The sequence below is a fragment of the Pocillopora verrucosa genome, chromosome 7 (assembly GCF_036669915.1).
Source record: "Pocillopora verrucosa isolate sample1 chromosome 7, ASM3666991v2, whole genome shotgun sequence".
Classification (NCBI taxonomy): domain Eukaryota; kingdom Metazoa; phylum Cnidaria; class Anthozoa; order Scleractinia; family Pocilloporidae; genus Pocillopora; species Pocillopora verrucosa.
Window position 1 is genome coordinate 17711296 of NC_089318.1, and position 20282 is coordinate 17731577.

The following is a 20282-nucleotide window of genomic DNA, read 5'->3' on the forward strand; positions in this document are numbered from 1 at the left end:
CAGAGGTAGAAAAATTTCATCATTCTGTCAGTGACGTAAGGTAAAAAAGCATGTGCAGTTTGCTTTTGTTGTTGTTTTTTTTTATCATGCGAGATATTTACGCTTCTAATGACGTCACATAAAGTTGCAAGTGAAAAGAGCCCATTGCCCGTTGGCGTTGCAATAATTTAACCTCTGAAATTTCACTGTGGCAGAAATAAAAGCACTCCATACCGGCAGCTTCGTGTTAGAACATACAATCTCTTTTTTTCACAAGTTCCACTTACCAACGCCTTTTTGACAAAAATCAGATTTTCAAAAATATTTATCTCAAAGGAGAACAAATTATACGCTCTTCACTGTTAGGGCCTAACAGCGTGCATCAGATTACTATATACCGAGCCAAAGAGGCTCCTAAGACGAGTGACTGTTACTCTGAAGACTCTGGTCAACAGACTAAAAAAGGTTGGCAACGTTGAAACTAAAAAAAAGTCTTTAAATCTCAAGTGATGATATGATATATTTTTAGCTAACAGGAAAGTCATTGACTGTCACATTTGCTCTAGGAGTAGTGTTTGTTGCTTCCTCGTCTCAAACTTCTCTTGACCGGCACTGTTAGACTGACTTGAAGACTTTCTCCTGTTGATGAAAATCAATGCAAAGGGAATAACAAATGCTAACATCAGAACACCACCGGTCATTTTGAACGAACTGATATAGTTTCCTGTTTGATCGGCCATTAAACCTGTGGAAAATAAAAGATGCAAAAGATACATGAGAGGCTTTCAGAGAAAGCATTGCGAGACAAGTTATTCTGTTGTGCTGATGGGCCCTCCTCAGGGGCCTGTTCAGAACTTGTCATTTATTGAATAGTTCATGACATGGAAAAGATACTGAAAATGCAAAGGGAGTCATGAGATTAGAACGATTTCTGAGGTTACTGTGAACTGAATTGCGACATTTCATGGTTGTTTGAAATAATTTTGCAAGAAAACATTTACAAAGTGGACTTTTTTTAGAGCGTGAACATTTTCAAACATTAAAACTTCCCAAAGTGTGATATTTTGAAAGTCAGAGGCTGATAGCTGGAGAAGCTGTCATTCTTTGTACAACCATTGTATCTCTTCCTTCTATTTCCTATTTTGCATTATGAACATTTTTTTTACCGATTGCTGTCATGCAAAGAGCCTGTAAAAGGGCATATGAACTGCTATGCAAAAGCCTTTTCATGCTTTTTCCGCCTACTTTAAGAGAAAGGAATCTACTTTTTTACAACGTCAGATAGGAAATATCCATATCCTTTCTTAGGGTAAAATAAATCCTTGGATAACAAATACAGGTAAATGAGATGGTCGATAGTTCAGAGGTGATAGGTTTTGGCAATCGGAGGAGAGTACCTCTACAGATCTGTCTAGAGAAAGTCTTACCAGCGATTGGCCCGCCAGTCGCAACTGAAAATGAATAAAGCAGGCATTCGATACAAAATGCAGCAGTTTTTCTCTTTTCATCCACGCAGCTAAGTGGGATGTAATTCGCTGTTGATATAAAAATTCCATCGCTTGTTCCATATGCACAGCTAAATACAACTAAGGCCCAATATTTGGTTGCGTAAGGTAACAGGAGCACAGATACACCACCCATAAACAGCGACGACTGATAAACAAATACTGGGTTAATCGTTGGACTGTTGCACAGTTTTCCGGACAGAATTCGTGCAAGTGATGAGGTGAGGCCAATGAAGATAAACAGTCGAGAGGCACTTTGCGCTGTGATCCCAAGATCCTCACAGTACTTGACCTGGGTAAAATTAATACTGGTGTTAAGTAACGATGACATAATTTTTCAACAGTGAAAACAGATGAGAAAACAAAAGGAGAAATTCTCGTAATTACACAGATTATCAACATAAACATCCAGATTTGAGAGGGAATACTCAGTGTTCAAAGGTTGTCAGTTGAATTTCGTCTGAAAATGTATCAATCACATAACAGCTTCGCGGATAAATATCCGAGCATAGTTTCCCGCCAAACCAGGGCTTTTATTTACTCAGATTTGTTTACTCATAATTCTTTTCCAGAACAGAAGTATTTGTAAGACTCTGCGTAGCTATATACTAACCAGATTCAATTGAGGAATGAACATTCCAAAACTTGCCACCGATACAGAAATGACGACAAAAGTGTAAACAGGATATGTCCACACGCTGCAGTAAAAAGATATTCTACCCTTAGTTCCTACTTGTTATTCCAATGTTTCCAATTCTACATCCACCAACGATGTCATTTTTACAACATACGGATTGAAATTCAAACTCAAAATACAAACAAGAGCGAAGGTTGCCGTCATTATTCTAAACGTGTTTCTCCAACCAAATGCGTCCAAAAGAGCCTGAAGTAACGGGCCTGTGTACAAGACACCTACACTCGACCCCAATGCAGTTATACCAACAGCTACTGAGAGTTTTTTGTCGAAATACTTTCCAACCGCGAGATAGTAAGAGTTAAAAATGAAGCAGGCCCCCAAACCGTACACCAAGCTGTAAGTAAAGTACATCAGAGTGAGGCTATTGGCGAACGAAGTCGCTACCAAACCTGCAATGCACATGATTCCTCCCATAAAACATGTGATGCGACATCCAAAGTGATCACACAAATATCCAGCCGGCAAACTGGCAAACCAAACCATGGCCAGGCCGATGGAGCCAACCCAGGCTGTTAAAAAGATGATTTTCACTGATATTAGTTCCATTCATTTCAGTAGTTTAAGTACCAATACAAAGTCAGCTGGATATCTTTTTAGGAAAAACATATTGTAACGGTTGTTGACATTTCAAGAGAGTGATATTATGTTCCTCTTCAGACAGAATTCAACAACAACCATGCCATCTGGGATAAATAGCCATGGCGTTATAGTGCTTCACTAATTCCAACTTGCATTTCATCGATAAAAATATATCATCTCAGCGTGGTAGGTTTTATTTTCAAAAACTGCCCAAGTCTAGTGTCGCATCTTATCTGCGTTATGAGCCAGGATGCTCGTGGGTCACGTATTAATGAGATCTTAGAGGTTTGTGCAACACCGGAAACTTCTTTATTACTCTCATTTGCATACTAAACATTTGTGGCTTTACACTTGGCTAAGAAAGGTCACTTTAGAAGACATTTCATAGTAATTGTTTAGAAAACCTAAATTCATTTGTTTGCGCTTCCAAGATTTCCAATGGATCATTTCAAGGGATTTGCTCACTCTATTCTTGATTTTCCAGCATCACTTCACTAAATTGATGCAAAAGTTCTCTTACATATCACATTTTCGATCTGTAGCTCATGCAGCAGATATTAATTTATCAGCAGAGGGCCCCAAGCTTATTGTTTATATGAAAGACTCCCTCATTAGTACTCTGCGGGAGAAGACTCTTCAGGCTTAAATAACTCAAGGCCGATTATTTAAACGAAAGCTGTCGAAGGCCTCAATCATAGACAAACAGTGGATCACAAGAATTCATTATGGATGCGTTGTTTTTTAAAAATGAACAATCGTCTTCATCGTATACTACAGGTCTTCTTAAACAGTTTGCAAAAATCAACGTTTTTAGTGAAAAAGCGTTTAGCTTTATTGAACATGGTTTACTAAAACCAAGGTTTGCATTACCACGGCTCCAGTAAGTCTTAAAATAAAAAACAAGACAGAAAAAAAAAGAAGCGGTCTCCTGTCGCTCCAAAGCTGTTTCGTTTATTCATAATGGTTATTTACATGATTGTCTCATAGTGCGCCGTCAGACCTAAGTCAGTGTTCTGATTAGAATTGAACGACAAAATCAGCGCTTAGTTTATAACTTTCTGTTATTGAAAAAGATTTATGATCAGCATACCTGTCCTTTCTCTTGTGGCATTGAAGTGCCTCATCAACTCCGGGAACAAAACTCCAAAGCTGAGTGTAAAGCCAAGGTTGATTGCATTACACACAGCCGCTGAAATACACACGACCCATGACCACGAGCTGTCTTGGAACCTTTTACCACTAAAGATACGCTTCAGCTTTTTAAAAGTGTTTTCTTCACCCATTTGAATCGAATTTTCCTAAGGTTTCCTTACTTAAGAGAACTCTCTAAGATTACTAAATTAAGTCGAGCGAAAAAAATGGGGTGAATTGCAACCATGCGCCTCCGTATGCAAATAAAGCCGTCTCATGTACTTCAAAACAACATCACGCCAAGAGCGACATTTGATTGACGAATCAAATCATTTCCGGGTCTCGGCACCAGTTTCGGAGATATCAATCAGACTGAACTGTGTATGATCTTGTGTTTATTCCAGTTAGTCAGGACTTTTTTATCTCATTAGTGACGTACATAATGAACACTAATTATACGTACATAATTAGCCGTTAATGTACTGATTTCATTACACCTATCATTGAATTTGATCACGTTTTCTGCAAAAATGTGTCATTATGTTGTCATCATGTTTAGGTAGCTTATCGCATGGTACACGAAGTTTCAATGTAACGCTCCCTCTGATTGGTTAATAAGGTGGTATGATACCTTAAAAAAGGCAAAAATTTCGAAGTTTTACCTAAAAATTTTTATTGCTGGAAAGGCATATTTCACTCGGTATTAACGCCACAGTTTAATTTTTCATGAAAATGTTATTTGTTGTCCAGTATTTACTCAGAGATTGAACAGTGGGTTTTCAAACCCAAATACAACTTTTAAATGCATTTTCCATCAAACTGCATTTTGATAGAACTCCGAGTAGCTCAACATGTTCAGTTCAAAAACTATGTAAGATAATTTCATGAAATTTTTCACAGAAAGTCTTGAATGGTGCTTCTGTGCAATAAACCTAAAACAAAGTACAAAGGTAAATTGATGATTCAATGGCAGGCAAATTTTTTTCCAGAAGGGGCCCATTATTTGTTTATATGAAAGTTTTTCATTATTTGACATGGTTATAATCATGTTGTATAAAATACTTTAGGTTCATTGCACAGATCCATCTATGCATAAGATATCCTGAATTTTTCAGAGCCATGGGATTTTTTTGTTATAAAGTTATTGTTGTTGGTGTGATGTCTATGAAATGAGGGTTAAGTGGGCGTGGTCCTGTTGCTATAGTAACAGATGGTGTCAACAACAGTGCCAAACAATTTCTCTCAGTGAGTGTTATCACAGGAGGGACTAATAAAAATGTTTCAAATAATGTAAAAAATTTCCCTTTTTGAAGGTATCATACCTCTTAAGACAGCGTGCTTCTTTAGAGTACAGAAGAAACATTAGGGCGCTGTTGTTATTCTCCATCTTAAGTACATTCGTGCTCCAGGGTGAGGAGGGACTGGTGAGGCCCATGTCGCTAGTATAGTCTCACGATCCTAACTGTTGCGAAATAAGCTTTTAATGACTGACTTAGTCGTCATATTTGTTTCCACGACACCACAGCCCACCTCAAGTGTCTTTCGGTGGGCTATCACCCATGTCCCACATGGGTGATTTGCTGTGGTTTCAAGCCGGTTTACGACCTGATCGCGTATTAGTCGAAAATATTAATTTGTTTTTGGTAACCTATTTTCCAGTCTATTCATAAGCACAGATTACTCAATGAAGAATTACAAAAAATTTTATTTATTGTAGTGTCATCTACCTATGGGCGGATTAACGAAAACTTGACCCATGATTGTATAAAAAGGCGTCTTGGGGGAAGTTTCATTTACCCGAAGATTGTCCGAGATTGTCCGGCGCGTCCATAAGTGTTTACACGTGACGTTTAATAAAGTCCAAAATTAACACGTGGCACGTGAATTTAAAAAAAGGTGCGAGAGTAATTCGTGAATTTATGAATAAGCGTTAGGCGTGGTTCCCCTCCTCAAATATACGCTATCCGTGAATTGTTTCTTTCATATAGATCACAACATGTACAAGCGACTCGTGATTATTTTTCCAATTTAACTTCAATAAAACTACTCACGCAAAATCGTACCTAAGGGACCTGACCAGTCATTACTTATCTTGGGGGGGAGGGGATGAGGAGGATTTTGGGGGATCACATGGCTTTCAGTGGAACAGAGCGGGGATCAGTTGTCGCTAACAAAGTACAAAGTGGGGTGGATTATGGAAACTTGACTGCACCAGAAGACGTTAAAAACAACCAAAACTTTAAAAGACTCTCGTGGGTTTATTGTGTCGCAAACACACTTTATTCTTGCTTCTTATTATAATAAACTCGTGCTGCTGGATATTAGCACAGTTCCTCCACTTGGTCTTGGTCCATTAAAACGCAAAAAAAAAGAGAACTCGGCTACTATCCAACTATCTTGAGCTCACGCTGACGTGGTCAATAAAGCATATACATCAAAAGTGAGAAATTTCAATCTTTAAAGCCCGGTTCTAAGAAGGACACACTCAAGTCTGGGTAGAAAAAGACTCTTTCCGTTGCTTCTAACATAAAATTTCCACAGCTTTTTCCCATGCAAATAAAGAAAGTTGAAGCGCTTCACAGCTTTGTGTTAAATCAACTGATCTCTTTTAGTCATTCGTTCGTCCTATTAGCGCTTTTGCTCATAAAATTAGATCTCGTTCAAGGCAGGCTAATCACATGCTATTCACCTTACATAATAAGCCTTCGATTTCAAAGGCAACGAGGCTTTTCAGTTTCACTATAAGAGACGAAAGACTTTTACTCCGAAGACACTGTTGAATTTGTTGGAAAAGATGGGTGCGTCGAGATTTAACAGCCTGTGTATGTCTTAGGTGCCATGATATTTAGTGCGAATATTTTTCAATTAGCTCTGAGCAGGGAAGTTACCGTAAACGTGCATGTATAAGCCGCATCCGTAGATAAGCCGCACCCCCGATTTGGAAGCGCAGAATTTGGAAAAAAATAAAAACAATACAGTTTGAAGTTTCAGTAGAGTTGTATTGCTACAAACAATCAAAGTTTCGAAACACCGACATAGAAGTTGTGACTATCTACGTGCCGCATTGCTCCCTGCTGATGTTCACCTATTCATTAGGCAAACATCAGCGGGGGTTGTGATTTCAGACCTTCCACCGTGTGTAGCAAAAGATAATAATAATTCAAATAGTACGCGAGCTCTGATTGGCCATAAAACCGTTTTACATGAGCGTATGTAAACACGGTTTTCGTTCCTCTTTCATTAGTTATTTTATAAAAGAAATGTAAAATGGTTTCCGTGTTTACTCGATAAGCTGGAAACCACTCCGCTTCGCGTCGTGGTTTCCTACGCTTATCTCGTGTTCTCCCAACCTCCCGCGTGTTTACATCAGGCTATGTAAACACGGAAACCATTTTACATTTCTTCAACAGTTACTTCGTTAAAGGAATTGCCTCATAATGGAAAATATTATGGCTATCGATCCTTAACAACGAAAGGGCAAGCTTTCAAGAGTTTGCCCTAATAGCGAAATGTAAAAAAGTGCTGTCGCACTGTTCCATGCATACACCATGACCATATCAGGGTAGGCAAAAACATGTAATTTAGTTTTAACAACTGAGTTGAAAACGTAAATTCGCCACCGTAAAGAGTTTAAAGGTTGACTTTTTGACCGTTAGCCCTTCGTCAGAGCGATTGGAGGAATTTTGGGATGTGTGTGGGTTTATGTGCAGATAAAGGAGCTACGCTATTGTAGGGAATATGGTGATGAGAAAACAAGTATAAATCAGTTGAATGAATAGCGCTCGTTGATGCCGTGGGGATTGGAAAATAATTTTGTTGAAGTGTTTTGCGGCTTTCCGAGCTGGCTAGATGTAGGGAAAGGCCGCAAATTGCCATATGCTGTTCAGAATGACTAGAGAGATTAAAGTGTCTAGCGACGTCGCGAAGGTGTGCACGGTGGTCTTCCTGTTTTACCAATGTATAACTTTTTTCAATAAGTGCAAGTTATGAAGTAAATGACATTGGCGGAGGTGCACGTAAGGTGATCAATGGATCTCTTGGGTCCCGACATTTTCTCTACGTTATGAATGCATCGTGAGCGAGCGCATTTGAAAGTTCCAGGTTGGTCATTGGTTTGAAATGAACTTCTGACCAAAAAGTTGCCTACGTTTTTGTCACGCCTATTTGAATGAAATTAGTGGAGTTTGCGAAAAGATTGTACCAGTCTATGAATCGTTTTGGAGTAATTTCAAGTTTTTAAGAATGATAGATTTAACTGCGTGGTTGTGAGGGTGAAATGTGAGAGTGAATGGAATGCGGTCACTGTTTTCCTTTTCAGCCGTTTGTAGTGCTGACTGTAGACGACTCAGACGTTTCAGCGACAGTTTGCGGCATATTTGAATCAATTTTAAATTGGTTTCTGGCGGTTTTAAATGTTTTTTTTACGATTTATAAAATCCGTATATTAAGTCGAGTAAAGTGTGTCATTTTACTTTCATTCCTACAAAAACGTTCGAAATCGCTAAAAATCGTTAGTAACAGTGCTTTAATCGTCGAAAGCAGCATATTTGTAAAGAATGACCAGAAGTTGACAGGTTTTAGGGTCATCAAAATGATCTTGTTTCAATATTTTCTTGAAGCCTCTCTATGGTTCGCCAGCCACCTGAACTCTTCATTCCTCACTCCTCATCTGAACACTCGTCAAGGTGTGAGCTGATCACGTTTCAAGCTAAAGAAAACTTACCAAAGTTTTCCAATTCTTTGTTTTTCCTTTTCCTTGTAATTAAAAGTTTGGTTGTAAGTTAGCGTATAAAATATCATGATTTTGTGTAATTTTTTTGTAGAAACACTTTTCTTACCGATTCTTTTTATTATAATTAACCATTCATTCATCGCTGAATTATGTAATGTTTAAAAAACGAGCAGGAGTGTTTTATCGGGTTTAAAACCACGAGGCGTAGCCGAGTGGTTTTTGACCCGATAAAACACGTGCTGCGAGTTTTTTGAACGGCTTCAAAAACGTTCTTGGAAAAGCGTGTGTCAAGAGAGTTCATAACAATTATGCTTTTGTGAACGTTAGAAATTAGCATACGAGAAAGTCACGTGCAGTGTCTTTATATCTGATAAAACACCGCATCCTAATAAGGATGAAGTTTATCGATATAAAGTCACTGCACGTGATGTATTATCTACCATTTGATAGGTTAATGGGCTTATGAATTATTAATGAGTTTTTGAAGGCAACTTAGCTTTGCAAACGTTATCTGGTCAAGGTATAGAGTATCACTGAAATTTGAAATCCTTTATCCTTAAGATGTCGATAGGAAGTACTTTTTAAAAAATTTTTATTTTTCTGTTACATGTAAAAGGATATTATTTCATACCATTTATGTAATTCTAATTATTTCATTTCTCATAACGATGGTCAAACATTCAAATTAATATTCACTAAGCATTGGGTGTAAAACGATAACACAATTTTGCTTTAATTATGGTAAGTGAGATACAATTTCATTTTTTAATTGGTGCCGTTTTATTACATTACTTTAATTTGACATTATCACCCTCCTTGCTGTTTATTCTTGTTTAATAACTAATCGGTATTAAACAATGATGTTTTTCATAGCCTCTTTTAATATTAATAGCGAAAAAACTCTAACGTGTAGAGTTAAGTTTTAACTTTTCGCACTCGGCCTATTTCCAGAGGGGCCCTGCTTGCTTCGTACGTTTTATTAAATGTACATATTGTAGAAGTGCATTTTTCTGGACAAGTTATTCATTTATATCTGAATCAGGAATCATCCTTTTAAACAGAAATATATAGGAATTTTTGCAACCTAGCTTTACAAATATTCATGAAATTATCAGTATTGAGCTGTCGTGTGCGCCCTCTGTAAATACATCAGGACCTTTCGAAAACAGTCGGCCTCCATTAAATTGAATACCCTATTCTTATTATCTATATAGGAGTATCTACATTTCTAGGCAGACAAACGAACGAGCAGTCCTGAATCAAGTAATTTAGCAATAACCGCACAAACTAACCCTTTCCTATTTTAGTACACGCATTTTATTTCAAATACTCGAGTTATCACTGAAATCGGAAATTCTTTATTTTCACGATATTGATGGGAAGTATTGTTTCATATTTTTGTTTAACTGTAATGAGTAAGCAATTATTTCACGTCATTCATAAAATTCGTATTATTTCGTACCTCATGACGTTATGTAAACACTCAAGTTATTACCAATCACTAAACAGTGGACGTGATAAGTAAACACAATTTTGCTTTAATTACAGTGTATGTTTATCGAAGCGTTCATTTCATTTGAATTGGACTGCTTTCATTATTTAATTCATAATACTCGTATTTAATAAAAAATTTCCTAATTTCCAAGGGTAAATTTTTTACCTGAGTGTGACAACTGTCAAACCCTAAGAGTCCCATCCACTTTGAAGTGTTTTGACGTCGTTTGTGTTAAAGTGTGGGTTTTAAGCGTTGTTTAAGAACAAAGTAACTTCTAGCCTGCCTAGTTTGAGTTGGTCTTATTGGTTTTACTAATCAACCTAGAGTGATTTTAAACGTCTTGTAATGAACACGAATCTTTCGAATTTTTTGGTTCCCTTCTTTGAAAACAAATTATGAAAGTTAACAATAATTTAAAAATAGTAATGTTTTCCAGCACATAAGCAGACAACCATTTCCTGTTTCTAAGATGCGACTGATGCCTCTTACATGTTTGACCATTTGCAAATTAAAAATTAATCAATTTTTTGCTCATGAACAGATGTCAATTTTACATTGGATTATTCAAAAATCTGAACCACTTAAAACGAGATAGACCATTGCATTCGTTCAGTTCTTCGCGGAGAGCTAACCTATAACGAAGAGTTGCTGCAAAGTCAGTAGCGGAGGAAACTGAACAACGAAGGCCTAAGGGAGTGAGTAACGCTTGTAAGTTTTTTGCTTTTCGTGTTTGATGCAAGATGCTATTATCGGAGACACATCGGAAAACCCTTTTTTCGTATGGAAATGTTTATTCCTTTCAATCCCCCTACGCCGTACATGAGCATTCTAACTCACAAATCTGAATGTTGGAACAGGGATCTTTTCAAGGCCGGATTCTTACAAATTTGTCACCGAAGAGATAGATCTTATAGAGTCTAGCTAATCCAGTTCTCACGCAGCTTCTAACATTTTCAAAATCCTTGATAATTTGCAGAAATAAAGAGCAAGCACTGCGAGTAAACTGTCTCGCTTGGAAACTCAACAAAGTGACCCTCAACGAGGACTCGACCCAAAACCGCCCAACCCAGAATTGCTTCATAAATACATATGAATATCAGAATATTTCACTCAGAACTTATTGCGTGCTCATTTCATTAATATGCCCTTATGAATTCTTTGTTTGTTTGTTCCTTTTTCAAAGGAAAGTGAAGAGCCTTTTCTTGTTGTCGATAACTTTGGCTCTGGCCAAGTCACTTCCACTCGAGACCGATCAGGACACCGAAGTCGCGCTAAACAAGGACGAGAAGATTGGTAAGTGCTTCAGTTTTTATCAGTTTTATTAGAATCTACCTCAAGTCTAACACGGCGTGCAACATCCAACAATAGTTTCACTAAGCACACTTCTGTCATTTTGAAATCAGTTTCCTCCTCCTTTTTTTGCACCACTCCTTTTAGTGAAAGGAGGGGCCAGCAATCTTTGGCGCATTCAGCTCTTTTAACAAAATAAAACGATTTATATTTTCCTTTTTTTGTATATTTTTACTTGTCTTATTCCTTATTTTATTTTAAACATACTCATTTTCCACAAGAAAATCAGCGTGATCCCAACCTCTCTTGTTTTTTAGAAAAACCTGTTTTCGATCCCGATGTACCGACTGATTATCCGGGCGGTCAAATATATACGATCGGCCGGCTCAAAAACAGAAATAGTGATCGCTAAAGTAATTCCTAGTTTTGTTCTTGGATATAGTCCAGTGAATGCCCAAAAAGAGAAAGTGATTACCAAAACGTCTAAATTTGATAACTGTACTGTCTCTTTTTTTTTTTCTTACTAATTTATGACTCAGTTACAGCTTTGTTTGTTTGTTTGTTATTTTTTTTTTCGCTAAAACTTTATTTGAATATTGCTACTTTTCAGATACTGCTGATAAGATTGAAATCAGTGAAAGAGGCTATTATCATTGTAAGTCCATCATAATCTGTCGATGATTGCAAAAGTTTTTTTTTCTTTTTACTTTTTCAAGGTATTACAAAATATCATGTTGTCCTATGTTACGGTGAGTTGTTGGTGGACTGACTCCCCATCAATAATAATTCTGCATGCGCTAGTTTATGCCTAGCTTCGATAAGCGCTTCAATAATTTGGGCTCGTAAAGTGATACGCAAAGCTTTAGGAGCTTGTGGCCTGTTTTAAATAGAACGGAATGACAAGTCGTTACTAAATTTCATTTGAGTACACTCATTTTGCAGCGAGGCCTGATTAGCTCTGTTTCTAGGTGCGAACGTTTTTAACCAAGCGTAAGGCATTCCCATTTCCTTTAACCGTGCTGAAATTTCCATTATGAACAGAAAGCAAAGTCTGTCCCGTTTCCCTTTTTCAAATGAAGAGGCTGTTAAGTGAGTTTCCCTCCCTCTCAAATTTCGCTACTGACAGGAAGCTAGAGAAAAGCAACTGGCGCGAGAGCGTGCCTTATTCAAAATTAAGTTTAGATAACAATCAATGCGAGACCTCTATAGTTCTCTATGTAGCCCAAGTAATGCTAGTGGCCGTTAACGAACCCCCACCATGAAACAAGGGTGTTCAATTACCCGGAGGAAAATTCTGCTATAACGACGACTATCCTAAACAATCCTGAAACTGACCAGTTGCAAATTATATAATGCGGGGTGAAAATTGAGCTCCTTTGTTTAAACTTCTTGTTGCTGGTAATTGCATATTTTTAACATTCTGATCCTTGAAGGACGATTTCTGGTGGTTACACTACCTTGCCGTAAGAATTAATTTGATATGAATTAAGATGGAGTCTTATTTCTTTCGACCTGCAATTAAATTAAATTAAAGTAACGGTTAATTTGTTTGTTACGTGGATTTTTGTGTGCCCATGTTTTCAATTTTTGATTAAGCTTTAGAAGTGGATGTGCGTTAAGTCAAACTTTCACTTCTTAAAACGGTACTATGTGAACGTCAAGAACATCCTAGTAACAAGAGGAAATTTAAATTTTATCATGTGGTAGGATAAGGCTTTGAATTAAATCGGGGAGTTGCGGAAAGATTATACTTTTGTAAAAAATAAAAAAAATTTAAAAAAAAAGACATTTTGAAGGAGAAAATGACCAATTTGTGTCCCCACAAGACCTCAATCGAAAAACAGACAAATCAGTCATGAGTCCAAAGGAAATTTATTTTGAAGCTAACCTCATAGAGTCTAACTCAGATGCAAAGTTCCAAGATATCCGTGAGATGGCCCAAAATTTTGTGAGGATGTTAGAGAAAGAGCCTCTTAAAATAATTGTGTTTTCTGGTAAAATTTGACTTTGTTTAAATCTTAACTCTTAGGTATTAGCGAGGGAATATATCTCATTGAAAACTTCGAAACAAAGCGCCTCTTGTTCCAGGATGGCCCTAAAATAATAGGGCCTCGTGGAGCAGAAAAGGGGTGGAAGGCTCATACAGGCTTCAAAGCACCAGCTGTTGTCGGCGCTGATGCAAATTACTACAATCGAGCTTACTGGAAGATCATTCCTCAAGGTGGTGGCAAATACCTGATTGAAAACGTCGAGACGAAAAGGTACTTGTTTCAAGATGGTCCTGCCATAAAAGGGCGTCGTGGAGCAGAAGCTGGGTGGGCGGCTCATATAGGCTTCAAAGCACCTGCTGTTGTCGGAGCTGATGCCAACTACTACAATCGAGCCTTCTGGGTGATTACTCCACTAGGTAGTGGCAGGTACTTCATTGAAAACGTCCATACGAAGAGGTTCGTGTTTCAAACTGGTCAACCGATTAAAGGGAAGCGTGGAGCAGAGGGGGGATGGAGGAATGCTTATGGCTTTACTTCACCTGCTGTTGTCGGTGCTGATGCCAACTACTACAACCGAGCCTATTGGTTACTACACAAAGTGCATTAGACTGATAAAAAAATGTGCCAAGAACGTTAGGGGTATCAGCTAAATGGAACTATCGGTAGCTTTTCCTGGGTTGTAGTGCAAGTTTGTCAAGCTTTTGACTGTACTATGAAAAATAAAGGCACAAATTAAAAGAGATGATCTAGTTTGCATGGATCTATAATCGAAGACAGTTGATGAAGAAGGAAGTCAAGGGATAAGAAATTAATTCTTTCTTCCCATCCCCTTGTTAACTTATATTAAAACCAGTTTTCATAGGCGACTTTTCGTGCAGGTCTTGCATGATGAAATGAGAGTTTTAAAGTTAGTGGCCTTTTCAGGCTTTGGAGTGAGCCCATTCAATTCCATCGCTTTTGAAACAATCAGAAGCAACCACAACTATCGAAGGGCATTTTCAGTATCAAAAATTTCGTATCGCACTGAGTAAAATTTAGCTTTGTGTGCATCGACTATCATGCACCAATAGCTTGAAGTTACCCATCGATCTTTTCGGTTTAGAATAAAAACAAAAAGGAAACCTGAGTCACAAGTAAAAAATCCATTAATTAGAAAGGTAATTTCTCACTCTGTTAATAATCATTAAAACCGGGCGAGCTGTTCCGTTTCCACTTAATAGGACAACTCTAATCCTGCTTGAACATGAGACATCAGCACTGGGCTCCAGAGAAAAAGCTATAGAGTTTGGGGGGTTTATACCACAAAGTCTTGTAGTAATGGCTATTGTTTAAGTTGCTTTTCAAAGTGTCGAAATTGGGTTATTTGCATATTTCGACACCTCAGAGACTTTGCAGAAAGTAAATGAATCGGCGTAAATTAATCACTGTCCAGAGGCTAATAGTACAGAGTACAGTTTGCTTGTGGTTAGCATCTATTTCAATGTTAGATTCACTATGTATGCTTCTGCTTCCAGGATGGTTGTTAAAGGAACATGCCGACATTTTAGCTGGTCAGGTATCTGACATCTTGAACTACTCGTACCATGTAGGACGCTTGCCATCGTCATGGAAGCACGCTTATGTATTTCCCGTGCCAAAGCAAAAGCCCGTCCGTGAAGTAAATAAGCACTTACGCCCTATTTCACTAACCCCCATTTTTTCAAAGATGTCTGAAGCTTATGTGGTTGACACCTACGTCAAACCTGCTGTGCTGGAGAGGATTGATCCTCAACAGTTTGGAGCCGTACCTAAATCTTCTACTACGCATGCGCTTATCAGTATGTAACACTCCTGGTTGGAATCGACTGATCGAAATGGTGCTATTACGAGAGCCGTACTGTTTGACTTTCGCAAAGCTTTTGACTTAATTGATCATCATGTCCTAGCCCAAAAGCTCTCTTCGTATGACTTTCCGGAATCGATCATGTGCTGGATCTTGGATTTCCTAACGAATAGAAGGCAAAAGGTGAAATTGAGTTGTGGTTGTGTATCGGAATGGCGTGCTGTACCAGCAGGAGTTCCTCAGGGGATTAAACTCGGCCCCTGGTTATTTCTAATAATGATTAATGACCTGAGTGTGGCGAATACAAACATCTGGAAGTATGTAGATGATACTACCCTACTACATTGAGGTTGTTCCATCCGCTAAATTACTAGGTGTTATTATATCTAATGATTTAAAGTGGAATGTACACGTAGAAATGATATGTAAGAAAGTCGCAGCGCGTCTCTACTTTCTTAGGCAATTAAAGCGCGCGAAAGTGCCAGCTAATGACCCTCTAAGTTTCTACATCACTTGCATACGCCCAGCTGCAGAGTATGCATGTCCAGTCTTTCATACCGCTCTACCGCAATATCTCTCCGATCAGTTATAATTAGAACGCCTGCAGAAGCGAGCACTACGCATAATAAGCACTAATGATTTATCTTATAGACAGGCTCTAGAAGTTTTAACATACCTACCTTGTATGACACGAGAGAGGCGATTGGTAACTCAATGTTTCTAGAGATAAGTAATAATAATAATCACAAGCTTTATTCACTAATTCCGCCACCTTACCTTAGTACGTTGCGAACACGGAAAAATCGCCAGTTCCGAGTCCCGCGTTTGAAAACCAATCGTTTTAGGGACAGTTTTATTGTAAGCCATTGCCGATAGCACGTCCTTGTACAACACATATATATTTTTTCATCTGATTTCGAATAATTTTAATTGTATCTTAATTAATTTAGTATTTACATAATGATAAGCCTTATTATTGTCAAATTCCTATCAATTAACTTTCTAATTTATCATTAAATAATTTATAGTTGTAATTAATTTACGTTTTACATTTGTAAAAATTATCGTAATTCAGCCCTTGGGCTGCAAGGGTGATTTTAATAAACTATCTATCTATCTATCTATCTATCTATCTATCTATCTATCTATCTATCTATCTACCTATCCATCTATATGGTTCAAAAGTTTACGATTGGGAAGTTAGTGCCTCGGTGTTGTAACCGTAATGGAAAAGTAATGACGGCCGAACGAAAGGGAGGTGATCAGTCACGGCCCAGTAAGATTCTTTTAGTTTATTCTGATTTGAAGGTTAACTCAAAAAGCTCTCATTTTCTGAAAGCGTTCGGATTAATTACGAGACATCCATGACTCAAAGGACCCTTATCAGCCGCACCCTTGTTTTGTGTACATGCCAAAAATGTGGCCATTATATTTTGCGTAGAACGTGTAGAAACGAAAGGGATCACTGTGAAACTGCTCACTGTAATTAAGCAGACTTAAGAAACACTTCCAAAAGCATCTCAATAAGATTTGGCTTTGCCACACCATTTCAATAATTTCTATGGCATTGAAAATGGCGGAGGTTGACTAAGGTCCTTTAAAGTACTCAAATGATACTCATTCTCGAGAGTGACAGCTGCAATTTTAACCCGTTGACGAAAAAGAAAGCGCTCATAACCGTACTTTAGGTTGCATTTAAGATGTTTACGCCCATTACGCTTTAGGGAAATACTTGGGATTTTACGGTACTAAGACTATTTTAGTTTTTGTTCTGTTTGTTTGTTTTTTTCTTTGACGGAGGGGAAGCCGATCAGCGACCGGGACAATTTCGAAAAAACTTCCAGTTTCATTGCCATCAGGACTATGTTGAAGTGGGAATGGTTTCTTCCCAACTGATATATTCTAACAACAGACAATTACGTATGTCAGGTACGTACTAAATTATTTCATACAAGTCCTGGGGTGCTTACCATTTAGACGGAAAAAACGGAAATTTCGGTAGGAAAATCAAAATGTTCGCGCATTATGTTTGGAACGTTTTGTAAATTATGGACCACTGGTTAGTTGGTTACATGGTTGTCTCACAGTGCACCCTCAGGCCTAAGCCAGTGTTCCGATGAGAACTGAACGACAAAATCAGCGTTTAGTTCATAACTTTCCGTCACTGAAAAAGATTTATCATCAACATATCTGTCCTTTCTCTTGTGGCATTAAAGTGCCTCATCAACTCCGGTAACAAAACTCTATAAGTAGATGACATTACATCACATTTCGCCTGGAATTCTTCATTGAGTAGTCTGTGCTTATGAATAGGCTGGAAAATAGGGTCAGCAAATCAAAACCACAGAAAATCACCCATGTGTGACATGGGTGACAACCCATAGAGTGGCACTTGAGGTTTCGCCATGAGAATATTTTAAGAAGGTGTCGTGAAAACAAATATGACGTCATTAAGTACTTATTCCGCAACGATTAGAATGGCGAGGTTATACTAGATGCAGGGACCTCACCAGTCCCTCTCCACCATAGAGCACGAGTGTACTTAAGATTGAGAACAGACAAGAATGCCCTAATGTTTCTTCTGTTCTCTAACAAAGCACACTGTCTTAACCAATCACAGGGAGTGTTATATTAAACCTCGTACATCATACTATAAGCTACCTAAACATAATGACATATAAGCCCGGTTTGCAGAAAACGTGATCAAATTTAAGGATTGGACTTAATTTCTTAGCCAAATTTAGCCCCTGGCGTGATGTTGTTGTAAAGTACATGGAATGGCTTTATTTGAATACAGAGGCGCGTACTTGCAGTTCGCGCAATTTCTTTCGCTCTAGTACCTCGACTGAGTATGCTGATCATAAATCTTTTCCAGCAACGGACAGTTATAAACTAAACGCTGATTTTGTCGTTCAATTCTCGATGCGTTCAATGCGCGAACATTTTGATTTTCCTACCGAAATTTCCGTTTTTTCCGTCTAAATGGTAAGCACCCCAGGACTCGCATGGAATAATTTATTATGTACCTGGCATAGGTAATTGTCTGTTGTTAGAATACATCAGTTGGGCATAAACCATTCCCCCTTCACATAGTCCTGATGGCAATGAAACTGGCTCTGTTTGGCCACCTTATGATGTTTTATATGGACTTTATGGATCGCCTAACTACTACAATTAGTTATAATTTATGAGTCATGCAAGAAGTAAGGATAACGGTTAAAAGCGTACCGCTTTAGCCAAGACACAAGTTTCATTCCTTGGAATATTAAAATGAATAAGCCGAATAATTCGTTTGGTTTTTGGCAAGGATTTAACTGCCACAGCAAGTGGAACGACAAAACTGGTGCTCTTATTGGGATTATTGGCTTTCCAGCAAATGACCCATCCGAAGTCCAGAGTAAGGTTTGGTACGAGGGGAGGTTGGTTTGGCATGGTCGATTCGAATTCATGTGGAAAAGAGTTACAAACCACGGAGCACATAAGGGCATTTTGCTACATTTTTGTCCAGTAAAGTCTAAATACGTTGATTTAAATCATTGAAAAGGCTTTTACTGGCTAAGTATTTAAATAACTCCTAAAAACGGCTGATTACTGGGAAAACAAAGCATTACAGGACATTACCATGAGAAATAAAGCCGGCCCATTTTAACAATAGCCATGGCCGAGAACAAATGGTACTTCATAGGTAGGTGGCTGTGTCGGTAGGCGGAATGATCACAATAAGGACTAACGTCGTCTTTTTGTCCGAATCTGCAAATTTTAAAGGATGTAATCCAATATTTATTTACAGAAAATGTAGCTTGTGCTTCATGCCTTTTTAATTAATAGTTTCCTGGAACAAATTGCGTTGCTCTGTTTGTGCGGATATCAACAAAATAATATTGAGCAATAGCACCCGCGCAGAGTCTGTTGTGTATTTGTTGTCGAAGATACCGAGCCGGCAACCCCGATACTTGATGATGAGGGTGGCTAAGGAGGTTCTTGATCCCTTGTTACCTTCACAAATTTTCCAGTGTTCTCTTGTTCCCGAAGCTTTTTCGAAATTGTCCCGATTGCGTTCAGCCGTCATTACTTTTCCATTACGGTTACAACACCGAGGCACTAGCTGCCGAATCGTAAACTTTTGGACCAAGTGATGGAAGCAGAAGCATACAAAGTGAACCTAACGTTAAAACAGATGCTGACCACAGGCAGACCGTACTCTGTGTTATTAGCCTCTAGTGTATAGCGGTGATTAATTTGATTTCAGCTATGTCTCTGAGGTGTCGAAATATGCAACTAACAGCCCAATTTCGATATTTTAAAAAGCAACTTAAGCAATTAAGGCATTATTACAAGACTTTGTGGTATAAACCCCTTTGCGGTAAAAACCCCACAAACTCTATAGCTCCAGAGCCCAGTGTTGATGGCTAATGTTCAAGGAGGATTAGAGTTCTCCTATAAAGCGGAAACGGAACAGCTCGTTCCGATTTTAATGATAATTAACAGAGTTTTTCTAATTAATTGATTTTTTGCATGGGAATCCGGTTTGCTTCCAACAGTTATGTGACAAGACACTTTTAAAAACCTCTGTTTTCTTAAATGAAATACGAGAGTTAAGACGGCTCTGCTTGATTAGGGGTATCAAATGGTCCATTGTAATCTCCAAGTGCTCGCAAAATTAAGGTCTTGCTCGATTTGCTCGCAAAATTTAGAAGGGTGCTCACTTGCTCATGCTCACAAAATTTTTGTAACTGCTCGCACGCTCGGATTCTGGATCACTCACAATTTAGTGAATCATACTCTATACATTTTTTGGAGAGAAATACATATAAGTGTATCCTTTCAATGGGCTGAATTGGAGGTACCAAGGAGATCTTACTCCGTTTATACTACAAAAACAAATAATGAAATCAACTTGAGAAAGTGAAAACGGACTGCTGTCGGTGGTAAACTTTTGCAAAGTACTGCTGCTTTCCAGTTGTACGCCCTAAAGTGCTCGCTTATCGCAAGGAGAATTTCATCGCTAATCGGCTAAGGGGAAATTTTTGCTGTTTTCAGGAAAGAAAGACTTTATAATTG

General features: G+C 38.2%; 1 protein-coding gene and 1 pseudogene across 1 annotated transcript; one reads left to right on the top strand and one right to left on the bottom strand.

Moving 5' to 3' along the window:
• Positions 1-344: 344 nt before the first annotated feature.
• Positions 345-4094, bottom strand: LOC131784836 (monocarboxylate transporter 10-like; annotated as a pseudogene).
• Positions 4095-7779: 3685 nt separating this feature from the next.
• On the top strand, positions 7780-14139 carry LOC131784837 (uncharacterized). Its single transcript, XM_066170246.1, has 5 exons — positions 7780-7818; positions 10782-10813; positions 11302-11411; positions 12019-12063; positions 13438-14139. Exons 1-5 carry the CDS (start codon positions 7780-7782, stop codon positions 14004-14006), a joined length of 795 nt encoding a protein of 264 aa, XP_066026343.1. The 3' UTR covers positions 14007-14139.
• Positions 14140-20282: the final 6143 nt, after the last annotated feature.